General features: G+C 58.8%; 3 protein-coding genes across 4 annotated transcripts in view; 1 reads left to right on the top strand and 2 right to left on the bottom strand.

The window, feature by feature from the left end:
• The window catches only part of COMMD4 (COMM domain containing 4), a 136,054-nt gene that overhangs the window by 116,426 nt on the left and 1,413 nt on the right, over window positions 1-18,215 (bottom strand). The window lies entirely within an intron of this gene.
• Window positions 993-13,093, top strand: MAN2C1 (mannosidase alpha class 2C member 1). Of its 2 annotated transcripts, XM_062612159.1 has the most exons (26): window positions 993-1,097; window positions 1,340-1,465; window positions 2,465-2,588; window positions 3,309-3,379; window positions 3,576-3,753; window positions 4,126-4,315; window positions 4,736-4,842; window positions 5,002-5,112; window positions 5,931-6,023; window positions 6,449-6,565; window positions 7,293-7,388; window positions 7,670-7,815; window positions 7,990-8,113; window positions 8,635-8,756; window positions 9,197-9,282; window positions 9,720-9,890; window positions 10,142-10,224; window positions 10,379-10,473; window positions 10,589-10,693; window positions 10,885-11,041; window positions 11,324-11,467; window positions 11,558-11,667; window positions 12,221-12,300; window positions 12,407-12,552; window positions 12,708-12,811; window positions 12,886-13,093. In XM_062612159.1, the coding sequence occupies exons 1-26, from the start codon at window positions 1,006-1,008 to the stop codon at window positions 13,001-13,003; spliced, it is 3,096 nt and encodes a 1,031-aa protein (XP_062468143.1). In that variant the 5' UTR covers window positions 993-1,005; the 3' UTR covers window positions 13,004-13,093. The 2 variants fall into 2 exon arrangements, with proteins under 2 accessions (XP_062468143.1, XP_062468145.1); XM_062612161.1 differs by lacking the exons at window positions 993-1,097; window positions 2,465-2,588 and having other exon boundaries at window positions 1,345-1,465.
• Window positions 13,647-18,133, bottom strand: NEIL1 (nei like DNA glycosylase 1). Its single transcript, XM_062612218.1, has 9 exons — window positions 17,696-18,133; window positions 17,498-17,617; window positions 17,007-17,085; window positions 15,900-15,999; window positions 15,674-15,798; window positions 15,219-15,246; window positions 14,405-14,487; window positions 14,080-14,278; window positions 13,647-13,996 (listed from the first exon to the last, which is right to left on the bottom strand). The coding sequence occupies exons 1-9, from the start codon at window positions 18,115-18,117 to the stop codon at window positions 13,977-13,979; spliced, it is 1,176 nt and encodes a 391-aa protein (XP_062468202.1). The 5' UTR covers window positions 18,118-18,133; the 3' UTR covers window positions 13,647-13,976.

Below are 18,215 nucleotides of genomic sequence, written 5' to 3'. Positions count from 1 at the left end.
TGCTGGCAGATGTTTAAAACAAGGGGGGAAGAGTCTCATTTTAAAGAATAAGAAGTCGGCACGGACTTCGTAATCCACGGCAGACACAACTGCACCGTCTCTCCTCCTCAAAGGAGGCAGCTTTCCTTGCACAAACCCATGCTGCCAGTCCTGGAATTCCATTCTCCCTGGCTTGGGGAGCCTCGGGAAGGGCTTTGCTGCCCTTACACCTGGGGTTGTTTTCCCTGTTCAAGCCAACAGGTCATCTCCTGGCACCGGAGCTTCCCATCATCCTTCCACAGGCACCAGAGCTGGGGAGCGGAGCGGGACGTGAGCGCCACTACTCATTGGCAGCCAATGTGTATAGCAGGCACATCCTGAACCGGAGCCTCCTATGGAGAGAGGGAAGCGCCCAGCGGGGAGCAGCCGCGATGTGCCAGCAATAAACTCCCCTCCTTCGCTGTAACAGCCAGGAAGGGCTCTCCCATTCCAGACGTTCCCTGCTCTCTGTTCCCCCTCCGTCTTTTCTGTCCCCGGGTGTGCGCTGGAGGTGATGCGGAGGTGACAATCTGAGACATCTGAATGGGTGCTTGTCCCAGGAGCCGGTGCCGGCATGTGCCGGGGACACCCTCCCTTTGTCCATCCCACACCCCAGCCCTGCTCCCGCCTGTACTATAGCAGAGCTGTGCTTCTCCTTTTGCCCTTTTCTTTCTTCTTTTAACTTGCTTTTTGTACTCTGTACCGTGACCTCGGCCCACACCCGCGTGGTTTCTATACAACTGGTTGTAAACTTGACTGTAGTGCGGTATTTCCATTAAAACGCCAGGGCTGACCATTGCATACGGATTGCTCCTTCCTTCCTGCTCACGCACCGTGAAACCCGGGCTGTTCCTGAAGGGATAAAGCGGGACGGGAGGACCGGAGGCGGGTGCGGGATCGCGGGTTTCCCGTTCATTACCGAGCCCTGGCTCCTCCTCCCGAGGGAGGAGCTCGGATCTGCATGCGCAGAGCCGGCCCGCAGCCAGCATGGCCGCCCCTAAGCACCGGCGGACGGCGCTGGAGCGGGTCGAGAAGTTCCTCTCCGAGACCTACTTCACGGACTGCAACCTGCGGGGCAGGTGAGGGCTCGTCCCTGTGTCCCCGTCCCGCACCGCCACCATCCCTACCCTTCGGGGGTGCCGCACCCCCGGGGCTCACTGAACACAGCACACGCACAGCCCCACTCCGGCGGGGTGGGCTGTGCCGTGGTGTTCACTCCGCGCTATTAAGTGCTAACAGGGTGATAGGGGGAAAGCGGGGTGATGCCTACGCGCATCCCCCGGGACCGGCCTCGTTAATGCTGTCCCATCTCCACCCTCAGGCTGTTTGGGGATCGCTGCCCGCCCGCATCCCTCTCCTGCTTCCAGACCCCGCGGCGCATCCCGTACGATGAGGCGGTGAGGCAGGAATTCAGACCGGCTCAAGTGGGGGACTCCTTCGGGCCCACGTAAGTACCGCCTGTCCGTGGGGCTGTCGCTATGGTGGGGCTTGTGCCTCAGTTACTTGTGTGTGTGTGGGTCCTTGTGAGCTCTCAATGGCAAAGAAACGGGGTGATGATCGGCTTCCCTGTTGCGTGCTTCAGGTAGAAGGTGCGTGCCAAGCAGGCAGAGGAAACAGACCAAGATGTGTCTGAGGAGAGGGAAGAGCCCTGTTTATCAGTCCTCTGTGCTCATGGTCATAGCCATGGCTGTGACCCTGATGCTTCTGAGTGGGATCAGTGTCAGGGCTGGGAGAAGATGAGGTTTTTCCCCAGCAGTGGTCAAAGAAGTGATGCTCCTGCCTGTTCCTCTGGGGCCCTAGGGGGAGATGGGGTCTGTGTGCTTCCTCCTGAGTGCCCTCAGCTTCCTCACCCCCTTGGGCTGTGCCTCCTTGCAGTCTGGGCACAAGCCTGCCCTTAGGGGTTAAGGACCGTAATAAGAAGGGTCACAGGTCCAGGGATATTGATCCGCATTGCCCTGCCCCAGCCATAGTTCAGTTCTTGGTGTGCTCTGGGTGTGCTGTCGTCTGGAAGGAGTGCACAGGAAGGATGGGGAAGCAGTTTTCCAGTCCCTGCCAGCTTGAACGAGCACGGCACCGCACTCAGCTTGGCTTTTAGCTTGCTCTTGCATCTCTGACCCTTGATGAGTTCAAAGTATCCCTTGGTGGAAGAGCAGCCGGTCAGGCCAGCAGCTCACGGTGAGGGGAAAGCCCTGTGTGTCTGCGTGGCACAGAGCAGGGCTGGCACGTGCAGGCACTGTGTGCTGCTTCAGCTGTGGATGTGTGACAGCCACCTCCCCACCACGCCGTGTCGAGGTTAAAGCAGTACAGGGACAGGCAGCATCACTACATTTGAATCCCATCAGTGTGCTGTCCCCACTGAGCTTTTCCATGGAGACGCTGAGGAAGCGTGGTTTCCCTTGGGAGCAGGTCTCACAGAGGGCTGAGGTTGCTGCCTGTTCTCTTCCAGGTGGCAGACGTGCTGGTTTAAAGTGGAGCTGAGCATCCCGCCGGCATGGGCAGGGCGGGAAGTGCACTTTGTCTGGGAGAGCGATGGGGAGGGCATGGTGTGGCGAGATGCCCAGCCTGTCCAGGTAAGGAGGCATGGATCGGGATGTGCCAGCTGTGCCAGGCACCCTGCTCTCGACAGGGTGGTTATCTCCCTTAGCCCTCTGCACTGTGGCAGGAGAAGATACCTCCTCCTCTTTGTAGTACACTCTTCAGAGGGATGCTGTGGGGAGCTTAAAATAACACATGGACCAACAGGAGAGAACCGAGAACATCTGGAGGTCCAGGCAGAGTGGTCACAAAGGAAAACAGGAGGATATGTAGTTGTAGGGCTGGTTAGCCCCAAAGGGTAATCTCTGAGACAATAGGAGAGCTGTCTTCAAATGAGGGAGAAACTGCTGTGCAGAGAAGGGGGGTGGTTGTGAAGAGTCTTATGTGTGGGGTGGGGAGAGGATGACTTCATGGTCTGCATGCTGTGCTGTCAGACCACAGAGGGGCTGTGGGCTGTTCCCAAAGGGTAAGCCTGGTGCTGGTGGGTTTGAGTCTGGTTTCTAAAGGTTGTCAGCTTCAGTCCTGCTCAGGTGTTCCTTTGCACCCCTGCCCTGCTCTGTGATGGTGTCTGCAGGGTTTGTGGTACTGCAGGGCAGCAGCAGCTTCTGTGCTGGTTGTTCTTGAGGGAAGCTTTGTCCTACAGCCCATGGGACCAGGCTCCTCCATCCAGCTGGACTTTGGGGTGTCTTGTCCTGCCCATCGTGCTGTCATGGACCCTTGAGGACACGTGTTAAATGTGCCATGTTCCCCTGCAGGGTCTGACTAAGGAAGGCGAGAAGACCAGCTGCATCCTGACAAGCAGCATGAAAGACACTGAGCCCCACAGGTGGGTAGTGTGGGGAGCTTGGCATTGTTTGAAGCCGAGAGGCTGGGATCACACATCCTTGTCTGTGTCCTGGTCCTCTGAGAGGCCGTTCAGGGGCTCTGCTTGTTCTTCAGGCCCCACCACGGGGAGGAGAATGGATTTCCCTATCTGCTTGCTTGTGATCTGCTGCCTGATGGTTTGCTGTTGGTCTCCACAGCCTGACGCTGTACGTGGAGCTGGCCTGCAACGGGCTCTTTGGGGCGGGCAAGGGCAGCATGATCGCCCCTCCAGACCCTGACAAGAGGTTCACCCTTAGCAAGGCTGAGCTTGTGGTCTTCAACAGAGATGTCTATGAACTGCTGGTGGATCTGGAAATACTGCTGGACATGGCCCAGGTCTGTGAGCTCCTTCAGTTCCCTTCCACAACTTCATTTTATCTCTTCCTCTTGCCGTTCTATGACCCATCTCCTCCTGCCAAGAGGCCCTGCAGGAGCAAATGTTTGCTGCTGCTGCTTCTGGTTGTCTGAAGTGGGGAAAACTGAACAGAGAGAAGCCACAGGAGTGGCTTTTCCATCCACTTACCTGTTAGAGGAGGGCCCGCTGGGATGGGTGTGTATGTAACCCAGCTTTAGGAGGGACATGAGCAAAGATGTAAGGTTGTGTCTGTGGAGCAGGGCCACGGTGTTCGCCTGGCACCGCTGGCAGAGCCAGATGTTGGGTGGAGCTGGCAGGTTCTCGGCGTCAGGCTGTTCTCATTCCAACCCCAGCTCCTCGGGGAGGAAAACCAGCGGGGTTCCCAGGCGCTGTGCGCTGCCAACCAGATGGTGAATGTGTGCGACGTGACGGACCCCTCCACCTTCCCTGCTGCCCGTGCCCTCGCTGCAGCCTTCTTCAGCCAGAGGAACGGCGAGAGCCAGCACAGCATCCACGCCATGGGGCACTGCCACATCGACTCTGGTGAGAGCAGCACCGCCTCCCTCTGCTGAGCTGGAGGCCAGGGCCTGCTGTACACAGGGAGAGCGGCCCTGGGGCTCCTGCACTGGGTACTGCGCCCCAAGGGAAGGGAAAGGGACCTCTGTGGTGCCCTATAGCTGGTCTGTCAGTGAGGCAGGGGAACATGTCTGTTTGCAGCACTGGTGGGCAGGTGATGAACACCGGGCTGCTGTTTTCTACCTGTTGGGCTTTACCCCTCCTTTTCCAGTCCCTGGAGGGGTTTCAGTCTCAACAGAGAGGCAGCAGAGGTGGGAGCTGGAAGCTCCAGGCTGTGTTGTTGTCAGACACTTAGCATTTTGCTCCAGCATTCTTCCCAGCTGATCCCAATCCCAAGGGAGTTTGTGCTGGGTAATAACCTCAGTGGGGCCATGCCTGTCCCCGCAGCCTGGCTGTGGCCGTACGAGGAGACCATCCGTAAGTGTGCTAGGAGCTGGGTCACGGTGGTCCGTCTGATGGAGCGCAATCCGGAGCTCACCTTCGCCTGCTCCCAGGTCAGTGAGATCCCTCTGAGACCTCTCCTTCTGTTGCTTCTCCAGCATGACCCAAAACGAGATTGGGGTAGCAGGGAGCATCCTGTGCAGTTGAAGGGAGGAGGGACATTGGTGTGGTTTGAGGTGGTGGGAGCTGAGCCTGATCTCTGTGCTCTGCAGGCCCAGCAGTTCGAGTGGGTGCGGAGCTGGTACCCAGGGCTGTACAAGCAGATTCAGGACTTTGTGGCAAAGGGGCAGTTCATTCCTGTTGGCGGCACCTGGGTGGAAATGGTGAGCAGCATGGTGAGCCTGGCTCACTGCACCCTCCCTCTGGGACCATAGCATCACACAATGGTTTGAGTTGGAAGGGACCTTAAAGCTCACCCAGCTCCAACCCCTGCCACGGGCAGGGACACCTTCCACTAGAGCAGCTTGCTCCAAGCCCCTGTGTCCAACCTGGCCTTGAACACTGCCAGGGATGGGGCAGCCACAGCTTCTCTGGGCACCCTGTGCCAGCGCCTCAGCACCCTCACAGGGAAGAGCTTCTGCCTTATATCCAACCTAAATCTCCCCTGTTTCAGTTTGAACCCATCACCCCTTGTCCTATCACTACAGTCCCTGATGAAGAGTCCCTCTCCAGCATCCCTGTAAGCCCCCTTCAGACACTGGAAGCTGCTCTGAGGTCTCCATGCAGCTTCTCTTCTCCAGGCTGAACAGCCCCAATGTTCTCAGCTCATACAGGAGGTGCTCCAGCCCCTGAACATCCTCATGGCCTCCTCTGGACTTGCTCCAGCAGCTCCATGACCTTATTCTGTTCTTATGACCAGGCCTGACACTGGAGGGGGGAACTGCTGATCCTGGCTGCTGGTGGTGGTCTCCAGGGCCAGAAAACCTCAGTGTCCAGCCTAGCAAACCCACCACCCCTCTCCCAGACTCCTCATTCCCTGAGAAAGGAGCCTTTGGTCTGGCCTGGCTGAGCTCTGCTCCTCCTTTGGCCCTCAGATCCTGCCTGTGATGTGCCAGGCTGGTATGACAGCGGGTGGCCATGGGGTGCTCCCACTTCCCCAGCGCCTGCCTTGCTGCCTGGGCTCCCTGTGCTTCCCCCCCAGGATGGGAACCTGCCCAGCGGCGAGTCCATGGTGCGGCAGTTCCTCCAGGGACAGCGCTTCTTCCAGCAGCAGTTTGGCCGGGTCTGCTCCGAGGTACCTGCTCTTTTCCAGCACACCCTCCCTGCGCTCCACCTCTTGCTGTGTGTGAGGGCTGATCTCCAGTCTGCCTTCCAGGTTGCTCACATTGCCCTGCCTTATGCAGCTAAAGCTGTGATGAGGAAATGGGTAACCCCCCATGTAGCATAGAATCCTAGGGTGGTTTGGGTTGGAAAGGAGCTTAAGATCATCCAGATCCAGCGCCCTGCCATGGGCAGGGACACCTCACACTAGACCAGGTTGCTCCAAGTTAGCCCAGCCCCAGGCCTTGGTTATGTTGCCTGGAGGTCCCTAGAACTGCTCCTTACAAAACACATCTTAGTTGCCTCTGCAAGCGGGGCTCAGAGCCTGGTTGGCCATGAGCTCAGGCTGTGGTTTGGGGCCAGCGTGACTCAGGGGTGTGTGTGTCCCTCTGCTCCCAGTTCTGGCTGCCGGACACGTTTGGGTACTCAGCCCAGCTGCCCCAGGTGATGCGGGGCTGTGGGATCAGGCGGTTCCTCACACAGAAGCTCAGCTGGAACCTGGTGAACAGCTTCCCGGTGAGTTGTGCTTCCCTTCTTCCCAGGGGATGGACCTGTGGGTGCCGGGGTCCTGGCTGCAGGCCTGGGCCTGTTGGTTCCATGGGTAGAGCCAGTCCTCTGGCTTAGCTGACACAGGCTCTTCTTCCAGAAGCCACCACTTTATGGTGGTAGCAATGTCATGTCAGGCGTTAGCAGAGAGGAGGGACATGGTCTGAGATCCCAGCTGGGGCCCTGGCCTGCACGTTCCTCCTGCTTCCAAATGGGAAGCTGTGATTTGCGTGCAGGTCTAACACAGCAAACCCAGCCTCTCCTCTGTCCCCTGCCCTTGCAGCATTCCCCATCCTTGTGCAACTGTCTCCTTGCACTGATCCATCAGGGCATCCTGCAGCTCTGTGGAGGGAACGTGAAGGCCCAGACTGAATCCCCCAGGGGCTCTGAATAGCCCATCGCCTGTGCCCTTACTTCCCTGGTGACAGAGGTGCTGGGCTCTGTTTGACAGAGCTTGTGAGGAGGTTTGGGCTTTAGTGCACGAGTTCTGTGCTGATGTGATTGGAGGGTGCCCTCCATGCACACACCTTGGTGTGGGAGATGAGTCTGGGAGCCTGGAAACACTGAGCTCAGTGTGAATTCCATTTCTGCTACCAGCTTGGCCAGAGATCTTTGGGACCTGCAGGGAGCACCAGGGCTGTGCTTTAGCATTTTGGCACTGTGTGGTACAAGACACTTCCCTTTGGCTCCCCTCCAGCATCACACCTTTTTCTGGGAAGGCATCGATGGCTCCCGAGTCCTGACCCATTTCCCCCCTGGAGACTCCTATGGGATGCACGGGCGAGTGGAGGAGGTGAGTGAGGTGGCCAGACCTGCACGTGAAGATCTGAGGCTCCAGGAGAGGGCATTGCCTGGGAAAGGAGTGGGAGAGCCGGCAGCGGGGCTGGGCAAAGGCTGTTTGGGTGCTTGGCAGTCAGTTGGCTGCCTCTGAGATGTGTCTGTGCCTGATTTGGGCGCTGGGGGCTAGGGATTTGGGGCAGGACTGAGCTTTGCACCCTAAAGGCTGACCTGGCTTTCTTGTGTGGCACTGGGGCTGGGTGCCAGGGCATTACAGCTCTCCCCAAACCCCTCTAGGTGCTGAGAACAGTGAAGAACAACAAGGACAAAGGACGTGTGAACGACAGTGCTTTTCTCTTTGGCTTTGGGGATGGAGGAGGGGGCCCCACGCAGAAGATGCTGGACAGGATGAAGAGAATGAGTGACACAGATGGGCTGCCAAGGTGAGAGGAGAGCTCCCATCCTCTCCGCTGGCCAGCAGCGAGAGCAGCATGGGGCAGGACAGGAGGAGGCTGAGGGGAGCACTGTGTGTTTGTGTTGGGGTTTCTGTCACCTTTGTGGTCAGGATGCACCGTTAGCCCATGTCACAGGCTCATCCCTGTGTGTCTCCCCTGCAGGGTTCAGATCTCCACTCCCGACCAGCTCTTTTCTGCCCTGGAGAAGGAGTCGTCGCAGCTGTACACATGGGTGGGAGAGCTCTTCCTCGAGCTGCACAACGGCACCTACACCACCCAGGCCCAGGTGAGTGCACGCGGGTGGAGGCAGTTGCCCCTGACCCCCAGGCCATGTGGCCATTCTCAGTTCTCTTCCCTTTGGAGGGACAGGCCAAGGGGAATGGCTTGAACCTGCCCGAGGGGAGACTGAGATGAGCTCTTAGGCAGAAGCTCTTCCCTGTGAGGGTGCTGAGGCGCTGGCACAGGGTGCCCAGAGAAGCTGTGGCTGCCCCATCCCTGGCAGTGTTCAAGGCCAGGCTGGACACAGGGGCTTGGAGCAAGCTGCTCCAGTGGAAGGTGTCCCTGCCCATGGCAGGGGTTGGATCTGGGTGAGCTTAAGGTCTTTTTCAACCCAAACCATTCTGTGATTCTACTGCTCAGGCAGATCCAGGATTCAGACAGTGCCCTTTAGGTCTCAACAGTGGCAGCCACCTCGTAGCCAGGACTCCATAAAACAGATATACGGTCAGACTTTCTTCAAGGGGTGAGAAGGAAGCCTGGAAACAGCAGCACCCCCTTATCTTCCTTCTCTCCTTGCTTTGACACCAGATAAAGAAGGGAAATCGGGAGTGCGAGCGGATACTCCATGACGTTGAAGTGCTCAGCACCTTGGCTATGGCACAGGGCGGTGGGTTCCAGTATCCTGCCAGCCAGCTGCAGCGGCTCTGGAGGTGAGGGATTGCAGAATGCAGTGCTGTGTGTGCACAGCCCCTTCCAGAAACTGGTGAGGTGTTGCCTGGTCGGGATGTCACAGGCACCTCCCGTGGCTCATCACCCATTGGAAGGCAGCTCCAAAGCCTCTCCTGGCTGGAAGCTTCATTTCTGACCTCATTCCTCACCAGTTTTAACTTGTCTGAACTTTTGTAACAATCCATCTGGTAGCCCTGAGGGATAAAAACCGGCTCTTACTCCCCAGGGTTGTGGTTTACCAAGATGAGAGTTGACAGGGTTTAAAGGATTTAAAGAATGTTATGGAAAAGAATCCTTTTCTCTCATGTGTTTGCTACTGGGGGGGGATAAGGAACACTTGTTTTGTCCATCTTACAAACAGGGCTTGGTAAGCCCTGTGCTCTCCCCTGCTTCATCACCTGGTTTCTGTTCTCTGCTTTAGGTTATTGCTGCTCAACCAATTCCATGATGTTCTGCCAGGCAGCTGTATCCAGCTTGTGGTTGAGGATGCTCTGCAGTACTACGCAGGTGAGCCACGAGGGCACAGGGAGGTTGCAGTCCTGGGCTGCTCAGTGCTACAGGCTGTGTCTGGAGCAGTGCTGACTCAACAGGGAATTAACGGGGGGCCATGGCATTAAAAACCATCCCAACTTATGGACTTCTCTGCTTGCTGCTGGCCAGGATAGAGCCCAGCAGAGATTTGCTCCTGGCTGCTCACAGGCACTTGCAGTGGCTTCACTTTTATTACAGCACCACAAAGAGCTGGCATAGCTCTTTGGTATTATCTTGTAATAACAAAGTTTGGAGTGATCTGAGGCTTTAATTACTTACTAATAGATAGTAATAATGAATGATCAGTAGGAATTGTAGCTGAAGCGTGTGTACATTGCGTGGGAGGGCCGGGAATTCCCTGGGATGTGAGGAACGGCCTGGCTGGATCCAACTGGGGCCTCTTTGTTGCTCAGAGATCCGCAGGGCTGGCGCTGGGCTGCAGCAGGAAGCTGTGCAGTCCCTGTGCAGGGAACTGCTGGAGCCTGAAGCCGGGGATGCCGGGAGCACCCTCGTGCTGAACACTCTGCCCTGGGAACGGACCGAGGTGATCTCCAAGGCTGGGCCAGCCGGAACAGAGACATTGGGTATGTCCAACCCCCAGGGTAAGTCATGTATGAGAACTACCTGCAGGAGCAGAGACACCTAACAGTGGAACTGCCTGCCCTGGGGAGGGTTTACTGACCTGTCAGATTGCTCCTTGGGGCTTCAAGTTGTCCCTGGCCTATGGATGAGGAAGAGGAGGGCACACAAGGAGGTGGTAGGTCTGCTGTGAGAGCAGCAGGGCAGCACAGTGGGACTGGGGCAGATGTTGGAACAGAACCTCTTTGCTTTCCAGCTCTGGTGACAGTCCCCAGCATGGGCTATGCTGTAGTGAGGGAGCCGTTGCTGCCCCCTCAGCCTGTGGTAGTGAGGAAACTGGTAAGCACAGCCTCAGATCCGGGTACCCTGCATCAGGGGTGGACTGGGGAGAAATCCAGGGAATGCAGCCAGCGCTCACCCTGGATTTGCAACTGGAGCTCCCAGTTCCTGCAGGTGTGAGTCTGGGAAATCAGTTTCTGTCCTTTCCCCCAAGGAGGACGGGTCCATTGCCATGGAGAATGGGGTGATTGCAGCCTGCCTGGACGTGATGGGGCGCCTGACCTCCCTTCAGCTGCTGGACTCCCAGAGGTACATCTGTCACCCAGTTACTGGAACTGGGCTCCTCAAACCTCTCTCAGGTTGTGTTCTCACTGTGCACCCTCTCCACTGCCAGTTCTTCTTACACTGCTCTGCTTTGTTCCAGAGAGTCAGTCCCAGATGGCTGCCGTGCCAACCAGTTTGCCCTCTTTGATGATGTCCCCCTGTACTGGGATGCCTGGGATGTGATGGATTATCACTTGGAAACCAGGTAGAGGAGCAGCGCATGCAGCACGTGGGGTTTGACTTTGCTCTGAGGTTCATGTCTCCCTGTCAGTCCTAGCTGCAACTAAAGCTGTAACAGAGCATTCACTCTGCAGAAGTGAGTGCCTGCTGCATGGGGGGTTGGATTGGGATTTGGGAGCCTGGATCTACCACCTCTGCCTTTATCCCTTCCTCTAGGAAGCCAGTGACAACGCTGCTGAAGCCTCTGGAGGTCACCCTGGCTGGGGGCCTGCGGGGAAGTGTCAGCTTCTCTCTGCAGATAGGGAAAAGCAGCACCTTGACCCAGGAGATCATCTTGGATGCCACGTGTCCCTACCTCCGCTTCCTGACCCAGGTTTGGCCAGTGGCTGCGGTGGGATACAAACATCGCACTGTGCAGGCAGGACCTTGCATCTCAGTCACGCTTCCCCTCCTGTTTCCTCCCCTGCAGCCCCCTCCTGCTTTAGGGGAAGGCACCCTGAGGGTGGGGGTCCCCGTGGGAAGAAGCCACCAGTTCATCTGTGTTCAGTGGGGTTCTAGTGCACCTGGTGTGCCGTGGGTGCTGCACACCGGGGAAGGACAGGAGCATCCTCTGCCCGTCAGCCCCTGTGGTGATGCCCTTCTGCTGTGCGTGCAGGTTGAATGGAAGGAGGCTCACAAGTTCCTGAAGGTGGAGTTTCCTGTGCAGGTCCGCAGCCCAAACGCCACCTACGAGATCCAGTTTGGGCACCTGCAGCGGCCGACGCACTGGAACACGTCCTGGGACTGGGCTCGATTTGAGGTGGGAGGAAAGGGGGGCGCTGGCCCCAGGGCTGCTCTTGCTCCCAGGCGGTAGCTCGGTGGGGAACGTGCCCCTTGGTACCTCCTGCAGGTGTGGGCTCACAAGTGGCTGGATCTGTCAGAGCATGGCTTTGGGGTGGCTCTGCTGAACGACTGCAAGTATGGGGCATCGGCCCATGGCAACGTCCTCAGCCTCTCGCTGTGAGTCAGGGCAGAGCTGCAGCAGCCCCTTTGCCTTCTCAGGTGTCTCTGGAGGTCAGGGCAATGCCTGGTCCTAAATGATCACAGTCTGTAAGGGAATAGTCTGGTATTATCAAAGTGGCAGCTGCCATCTGAGAGCTTTTGGCTGACTTAGTTACACAAAGATGCTGTAATTCCTGTGAGTTATGCTCATAAATAATTCAGGAGGGGTCAGATCCACATCTGCACCAAGTAATTTTTCTGTTGCTGACATACCCCAGGAGGGGAGGCTCAAGGTGAGGCAGGAACAGCAACGTTACAGTGCATACAAAGCAAAGACAAACTCTGCACATTTCAGTTTGGCTCCATCCACCACAGGTTTCACTAAAAACCACCCTTCAAATCCTTTAGTTCTGGGGCTGCCCAGGGTCTGTTTGCTGGTGCCAGGAACAGCATGTTAGCTTCCACCTCATGGCCCAGCCTTGGGGTAGCACGGAGGGCAATTGTTTTGCTGCAGTGCTCCCCTTGCTCTGCGCCGTGTGTCCCAGCCACCAGTGTCCCCTTCTTGTCTTAGGCTGAGAGCACCCAAGTCCCCCGATGCCACAGCAGACATGGGCCACCACCAGTTCACCTACGCCGTGATGCCTCACCTGGGTGAGTGACGGGATGCGCAGTGTGGAGGGTGCTCCTGTGAGCCTCAGCCTGAGCACAGCTCTGCCTGCGCGTGTCTAGAGGCTGGAGAGAGGTTCTTGTGTTGCAGGTTCCTTCCAGGACGCTGGTGTGATCCAGCACGCCTACAGCTTGAACTTCCCCCTGCACACGGTGCCGGCCTGCTCTGCCCCATGCCCGCCCTATAGTGCCTTTTCTGTCAGCTCCCCTGCGGTGGTGCTGGAGACCGTCAAGCAGGCAGGTCCCTGGGGCAGGCATGGGGAGGGCAGAGGGGTTAAGCTGTTGGTGAGGAGCGTGGCTTGCTCATCCCTGGCTGGCAGTGCCAGCTGATGGGGAGCAGCGTTTGCATGTCCTGCGAGGGCACGTGGCTGAGCTCCTGTCTGTCCCCCAAGGCTGAGGACAGGCCCGGGGCCGTGGTGGTCCGGCTGTACGAGGCACATGGCAGCACAGTCATCGCCTGGCTGCAGACCTCGCTGCCCGTTGAGGAGGCGATGCTGTAAGTCCACATTGCAGGGCTGGGGTGGGGATGGGGAGCGGTGGCTTCACCCTCACCCGCTGCTCTCTCCCCAGCTGTGACCTCCTGGAGCAGCCGGTGGCAGCAGAACGCCTGCAGCTGGAGCAGCGGGGCCTCAGGCTCTCCTTCACCCCCTTCCGTGTGCTCTCCCTCCTCTTGGTCTTGAGGCAGTGAATGACAGCGTCCATCACCCTTGTGGCAACCTGGACCAGCACCATGAGCTCAGATCCCAGCCTGAGGCTCCCCCAGTCCCAGGGAGGTGGCAGCAGCAGATTCTCACCCTCGCTGCCCACACCCAGCCTCAAGAACAGCTCTGGTCTTCAGCCCGGGACATTTGTCCTGTGCCAGCTCCTCGCCAGCTGCGGTGTGGGTAAGGTGGTGGGACAGGCTGGCTGGCCCTGCACTGGCACTGCTAGGACCCCGGTGGGGCTGGGGAGAAGCAGCTTTCCACTGTCCCAGCCTTCCTCTTGTCCAGAACCTTGTAGCAAGCACGAAGACACGTTCGAGTCATTCCCCTCTCCCTTCACCTGCCCCTTGCCCTGCCCTTGCAGAAGGGGAGCACAAATGAATTACATGAAAGCAAGCTCCAGCCTGTTTTAACTTACTTCCAAGCAATTGCTCTGATCTGCCTCCTCTCTGCTGTAGCTGCTGCTCTTTTAGTGCCCTCCTCAGCAGCATCTCACTCCTGGGACCAGGGAGGCAGAGCTTACCTTTATTGCTGGAGGGATGAGGTGGAGGGGAAGCCTGCTGCAGCCCATGTGGGGAAGAGGCTGGACCCAGGGGGGCTATCCTTAGCACAAAAAGGCAGGCACAGGGATTTCTATACAAAATACTTTATTAGTCAGCTAAAAACAGTGATCAAGGGAGGTGAGGAAGGAAGAGGCAATCCACTCTTAGGCAAAAGGAAGGACCAGAAGCCAGCATGACTGGTCCATGGCCCTTAACCCCCTCAAACACCTGAGGGCAGCAGGAGGACGCTGAATAAATCAGCACCAAGCTCAGCTCCTCCGTCCTGCCACGCAGCAGCAGCAAGCAGGGGTGACCACAGGAACAGAGCAGCCCCAGCACTGAGCTCCTCAGCACTAACCCAGGCCCTCCCTGAGCTGCTCCTGTGGCTGCTAAAAGGCCCCTGGGGAGGCGGCAGCACTCACACTGCAGGGGCTGTGCCTGGAAGGGGGAGAGCGAAAGGAGAAGTCAGAGGGTGAGGGGTGCCCCGAAGCCGCGCTGGTGCTGCAGGGAACCAGCCTCACCTCTGCCCCTGCGCCCTGGGGTCCGGCGCCTTCTTTCAGCCTTGACCTGCGGCTCGGGCTCGGGCAGGGCCACAGCAGTGGCCACGCTCCTCCTCCTGCGAGCGCGTCCCTTCCTCGGCCCATCACCGGCCTCCTCTTCCTCCTCCTTGGCTGGCACCGGGGGTTTTGCTGCAGCCCTGGGCCGCCGCCTCGAGGGCACCTGCACGGACCCCAGAGCCAGAGTTTAGCAACAGAACTGGGCTTGGACAGAAGGATGCTGAGGAACGGCAGGGAGGAAGGAGCTCCACTGGCAGACCAGGAGGAGCCGGAGCAGGGCACAGGGAACAGGACAGCACAAGCTTCTTACCTTGGGGGTCACAGCCTCGGGGTTTGACTCCACCTGAGCGCGCTTCTTGCGGGGCGCCTGCCCTGTGTGAAAAGATGGGACCAGGTTAGGAGTGTGAGGAGAGGGGGCAGTGCCTGCACCTTGAGGGACCGGCCTGGCAGGCAGTGATGGGGACGGAGGTGCAGGCATGGAAAACTATCCTGGAGCAGCTCTGCACTGGAGCCAGGCTGAGAGAGCTGGGCTGGGTCAGCCTGGACAAGAGAAGGCTCCTGAAGGGGAGACCTGAGAGCAGCTCCAGTGCCTGAAGGGGCTGCAGGAAACCTGGAGAGGGGCTTGGGACAAGGGATGTAGGGACAGGCCAAGGGGAATGGCTTTAACCTGCCAGAGGGGAGACTGAGATGAGCTCTTAGGCAGAAGCTCTTCCCTGGGTGGGTGCTGAGGCACTGGCACAGGGTGCCCAGAGAAGCTGTGGCTGCCCCATCCCTGGCAGTGTTCAAGGCCAGGTTGGTCACAGGGGCTTGGAGCAAGCTGCTCTAGGGGAAGGTGTCCCTGCCCGTGGCAGGGGTTGGAACTGGGTGAGCTTTAAGTCCAGTTCCAACCCAAACCAGTGCGGGATTCTATATCCTGCAGGTGCAATGCTGTGCCCAGGCAGGTTGGTGTGCTGGTAGGTAGGAAACCTTGATCCTAGTGCCAACAGCCATCGTAAGCCTGTCAGCGCCCCAGAGAGAGGGCATTTGCATCTGCCTTTGCCTTCCCGGCTTCCAGCCCTCCTGGGGCAAGAGCAGGTCCCATGGAGAGGAGAGAGGCCACTCACCTTTGGGAGCCATGGGGCCAGGCTCTCCCTGCAAGGAAGGTGACAGAGCATTGTCCAGGGTGCACCATTCTGCAGGGTGCAGAATCTGTGCCCCTTCTCCATCCCGCGGCCAAGGCAGTGATGTGGAAACAGCCACGTTTCCCTGGGAGCCAGGGAAGCTGGACCTGCCCTGTGCCCTGGGAGCTCTCTCGTCAGCTTCTTCTGTGAGTCCCCACCTCAGTGGCTCACCCAGACATAGGAGGGAGGGAATGGGGCTGCCAAACCAACAGAGCCCCCATCCCTGCCATCCCATCTGCTCCAGCCTGCCCACCATCCCTCAGGTCCTTGGCACCTCCATACACAGCTGCCTGGCCACAAGGGAGACCCCAGTGACTCCGTGTAATGCAGGGGGGGTTGTCAGGAAGCTGGTGTCCCCTTGAAGCAGTGGTCAGGGACACCCAGCCCCAGGCTCCTACCTGGAACCAGATGGTTCTGCCGTTGCGGTCGCGCAGGGAGCTCATGCCAGGCACCAGGTAACACTGCAGCCAGCCCTTGAATGCGGCGTAGTTATCCAAGTGATCTGGGTCAGAGAGGTGTTTCTCTGGGAGGGGAGAGGGGGAAAGGACAGAGGTAGAGAGGAAGCAGTGACCAAGCCTCCTGCTTGGGAATGCCAGGCTCGGGGCTCCTGTCCCAGTGCCTCACCCGTCGCGATGACCTCCATGGGCACGGTGTGACACAGCTCCAGCAGATCCGGGTTCTCCCGCATCAGCTTCAGCTTCTTGCTCAGTGTCAGGGAGGGTTTCTGCAGGGGGACAGAAGGGGAGCGGAGTCACTGCCAGCAGCCAGATTCCCATCTCCTCTTGCCCTCACTCCCCACTTGCTCCATCACAGGCTTCAAACTGCATATTAGGACGCTCCCCATGGCTACAAAGCCGAGGGAAGGTGCAATCACACAGGAACACCAGCACTTTGTACAAACAGCACTCAGGTCTTGTTTGTTGTTCTCTGCCTCAGTAAACCAGCCACTTCCCCCCACCCCACCGAGGCCATGAGACCAGCCATGGGTCCACTGCAGCCTTCCCCAGAGGTTTGAAGCTTGTGAAGTGTTTGTTTTCCCCTTCTCTTCCTCTTCACCCACCCCAAATACACCCGGAGGCTTCCTGACAGTGGCACCAGCACAGCTCAAGGGTATGTGCTGCTGTCACAGCTCATCAGCCTGACCACGCGTCAGCATGAGCCGGACACGTGAGGTTATGGAGCTGCTCTGCTGCGCTGTAGGGGCAGATGTGCCCAGACAGGGGCTGTTCATGGCTAAGGAATAGCCTGAGGAGAAGGATCCCGTGCAGCAAGGGTTGGAGTTGTGAAGGGAAAATGCCCATTGTTGGCATGGGAGAGACTCAGAGCAGCAAATCACCTCCCAACAGCCGTGTGAGCTGGGGGTGCATGAGCTCTGCAGGGGCCAAGGGATGATGTTCTACCCCACTGGAGCAAGGAACCAAACATGAGCTGAAACTGGCCCCTGTGCTGGAACAAGCACGAAACAGCCAACCTGAACCACAGCTTCATACCCAGCTAAGCCCAAAGGCAGGGCAGGGCAGGGCTGAGCCCAGGCTGGGGGCTGGCAGCAAACTGAGCCACCTCCACTGCTGCTGAGCCCAGACCCTAATGGGGAACGTTCCTCAGGTCAGTGCAGCTCCCCCACAGAAGGCAAGAGGCTCCTGGAGCTGTCGAGATGGCCCAAAGGGCCGCAGGCAAAGAAATCCCGGCCTCTGGCTGAAAAACCTGCCCCTTTCTGAGGGTGTTCCTCACCTTCCTCCTCCTCTCCTGCTCCTGCTCCTTCAGGGCCTCCAGCACGGTCCGAGCCTTTTCAAAGGGAGGGATCTTCAACCTGAGAGAGTCAAAGAATTCCAGAACAGTTTGGGTTGAAGGGACCTTAAAGCTTCGACCCCCTGCCATGGGTAGGGACCCCTTCCACTAGAGCAGCTTGCTCCAAGCCCCTGTGTCCAACCTGGCCTTGAACACTGCCAGGGATGGGGCAGCCACAGCTTCTCTGGGCACCCTGTGCCAGCGCCTCAGCACCCTCACAGGGAAGAGCTTCTGCCTAAGAGCTCATCTCAGTCTCCCCTCTGGCAGGTTCAAGCCATTCCCCTTGGCCTGTCCCTACAGGCCCTTGTCCAAAGCCCCTCTCCAGAGGACCTCACCCCTCAGTTCTGGCACTTGCCCCTGTCTACCAGGTGAGAAGCCACCATTAAAACTCTGCCAAACTCCTGCTGCCCCAGCCTCTCCCCCCCCCCCCTTACCTGTACAGGATCTCAGCACGGAGATAATTCCCAATTCCATTGAAAAACTTCTGGTTTAAGAGGGCCTCACAGATGGGCTTGTCAAAAGCTTTGTCCTCCAGGTTCTTCAGCACGTTCTCCCTGCGGGGGAGCGCATCAGGACGCTCACCTCAGCTGAAGCCGAGCTGGGGGCTCTCCCCGTGCCTAGTGGATGCTCACCTGAAGGCCTGGTACTCGGAGAGGACGCAGGGCCCGCGGCCCTCCTGCCAGGCGTCCCCCAGGCGCCACGACCCGAAGCGACGGACATCGATGAAGCAGAGGACGCGCGGGGGGCTGTCGCGGGTGCGGAACCGGAGGTGCGCATGGCGCGGGAGCTCGGCGGCGGGGCACAGCCGGAACGAGCCCGACATGCCGAAGCGGAAAACCAGCTCCTGGGGGGCACCGGCGGAGCCCAGCGGGGTCAGCGTCAGGCGCAGCTCCTTGCCCCGGGCGGTGGCAGAGATGCGGTAAGCCTCGCTGCTGAACGGCACCTCCGGGCCCCTGCCCACCGCAGAGCGCTCCACGCCGCCCGAGAACACCAGCGCGCCGCACGCCTCGTTGATGTAACGCCCGGCCAGGTGCAGCTCCGGGCACTCGGGCATGGCCGCAGGACCGGAGGGACCGGACCCAGCGGGACACGGGCACCGGACGCACCGCCCCGGGGGACACGCCCCCAACCATGCCCCGCCCCTCGCTCCCC

This window comes from Pezoporus occidentalis, unplaced genomic scaffold (assembly GCF_034315485.1).
Source record: "Pezoporus occidentalis ecotype Australia unplaced genomic scaffold, CSIRO_AGI_Poc_V1 ctg159, whole genome shotgun sequence".
Taxonomy (NCBI): Eukaryota; Metazoa; Chordata; class Aves; order Psittaciformes; family Psittacidae; genus Pezoporus; species Pezoporus occidentalis.
This window is presented reverse-complemented; position numbering and strand designations above follow the sequence as displayed.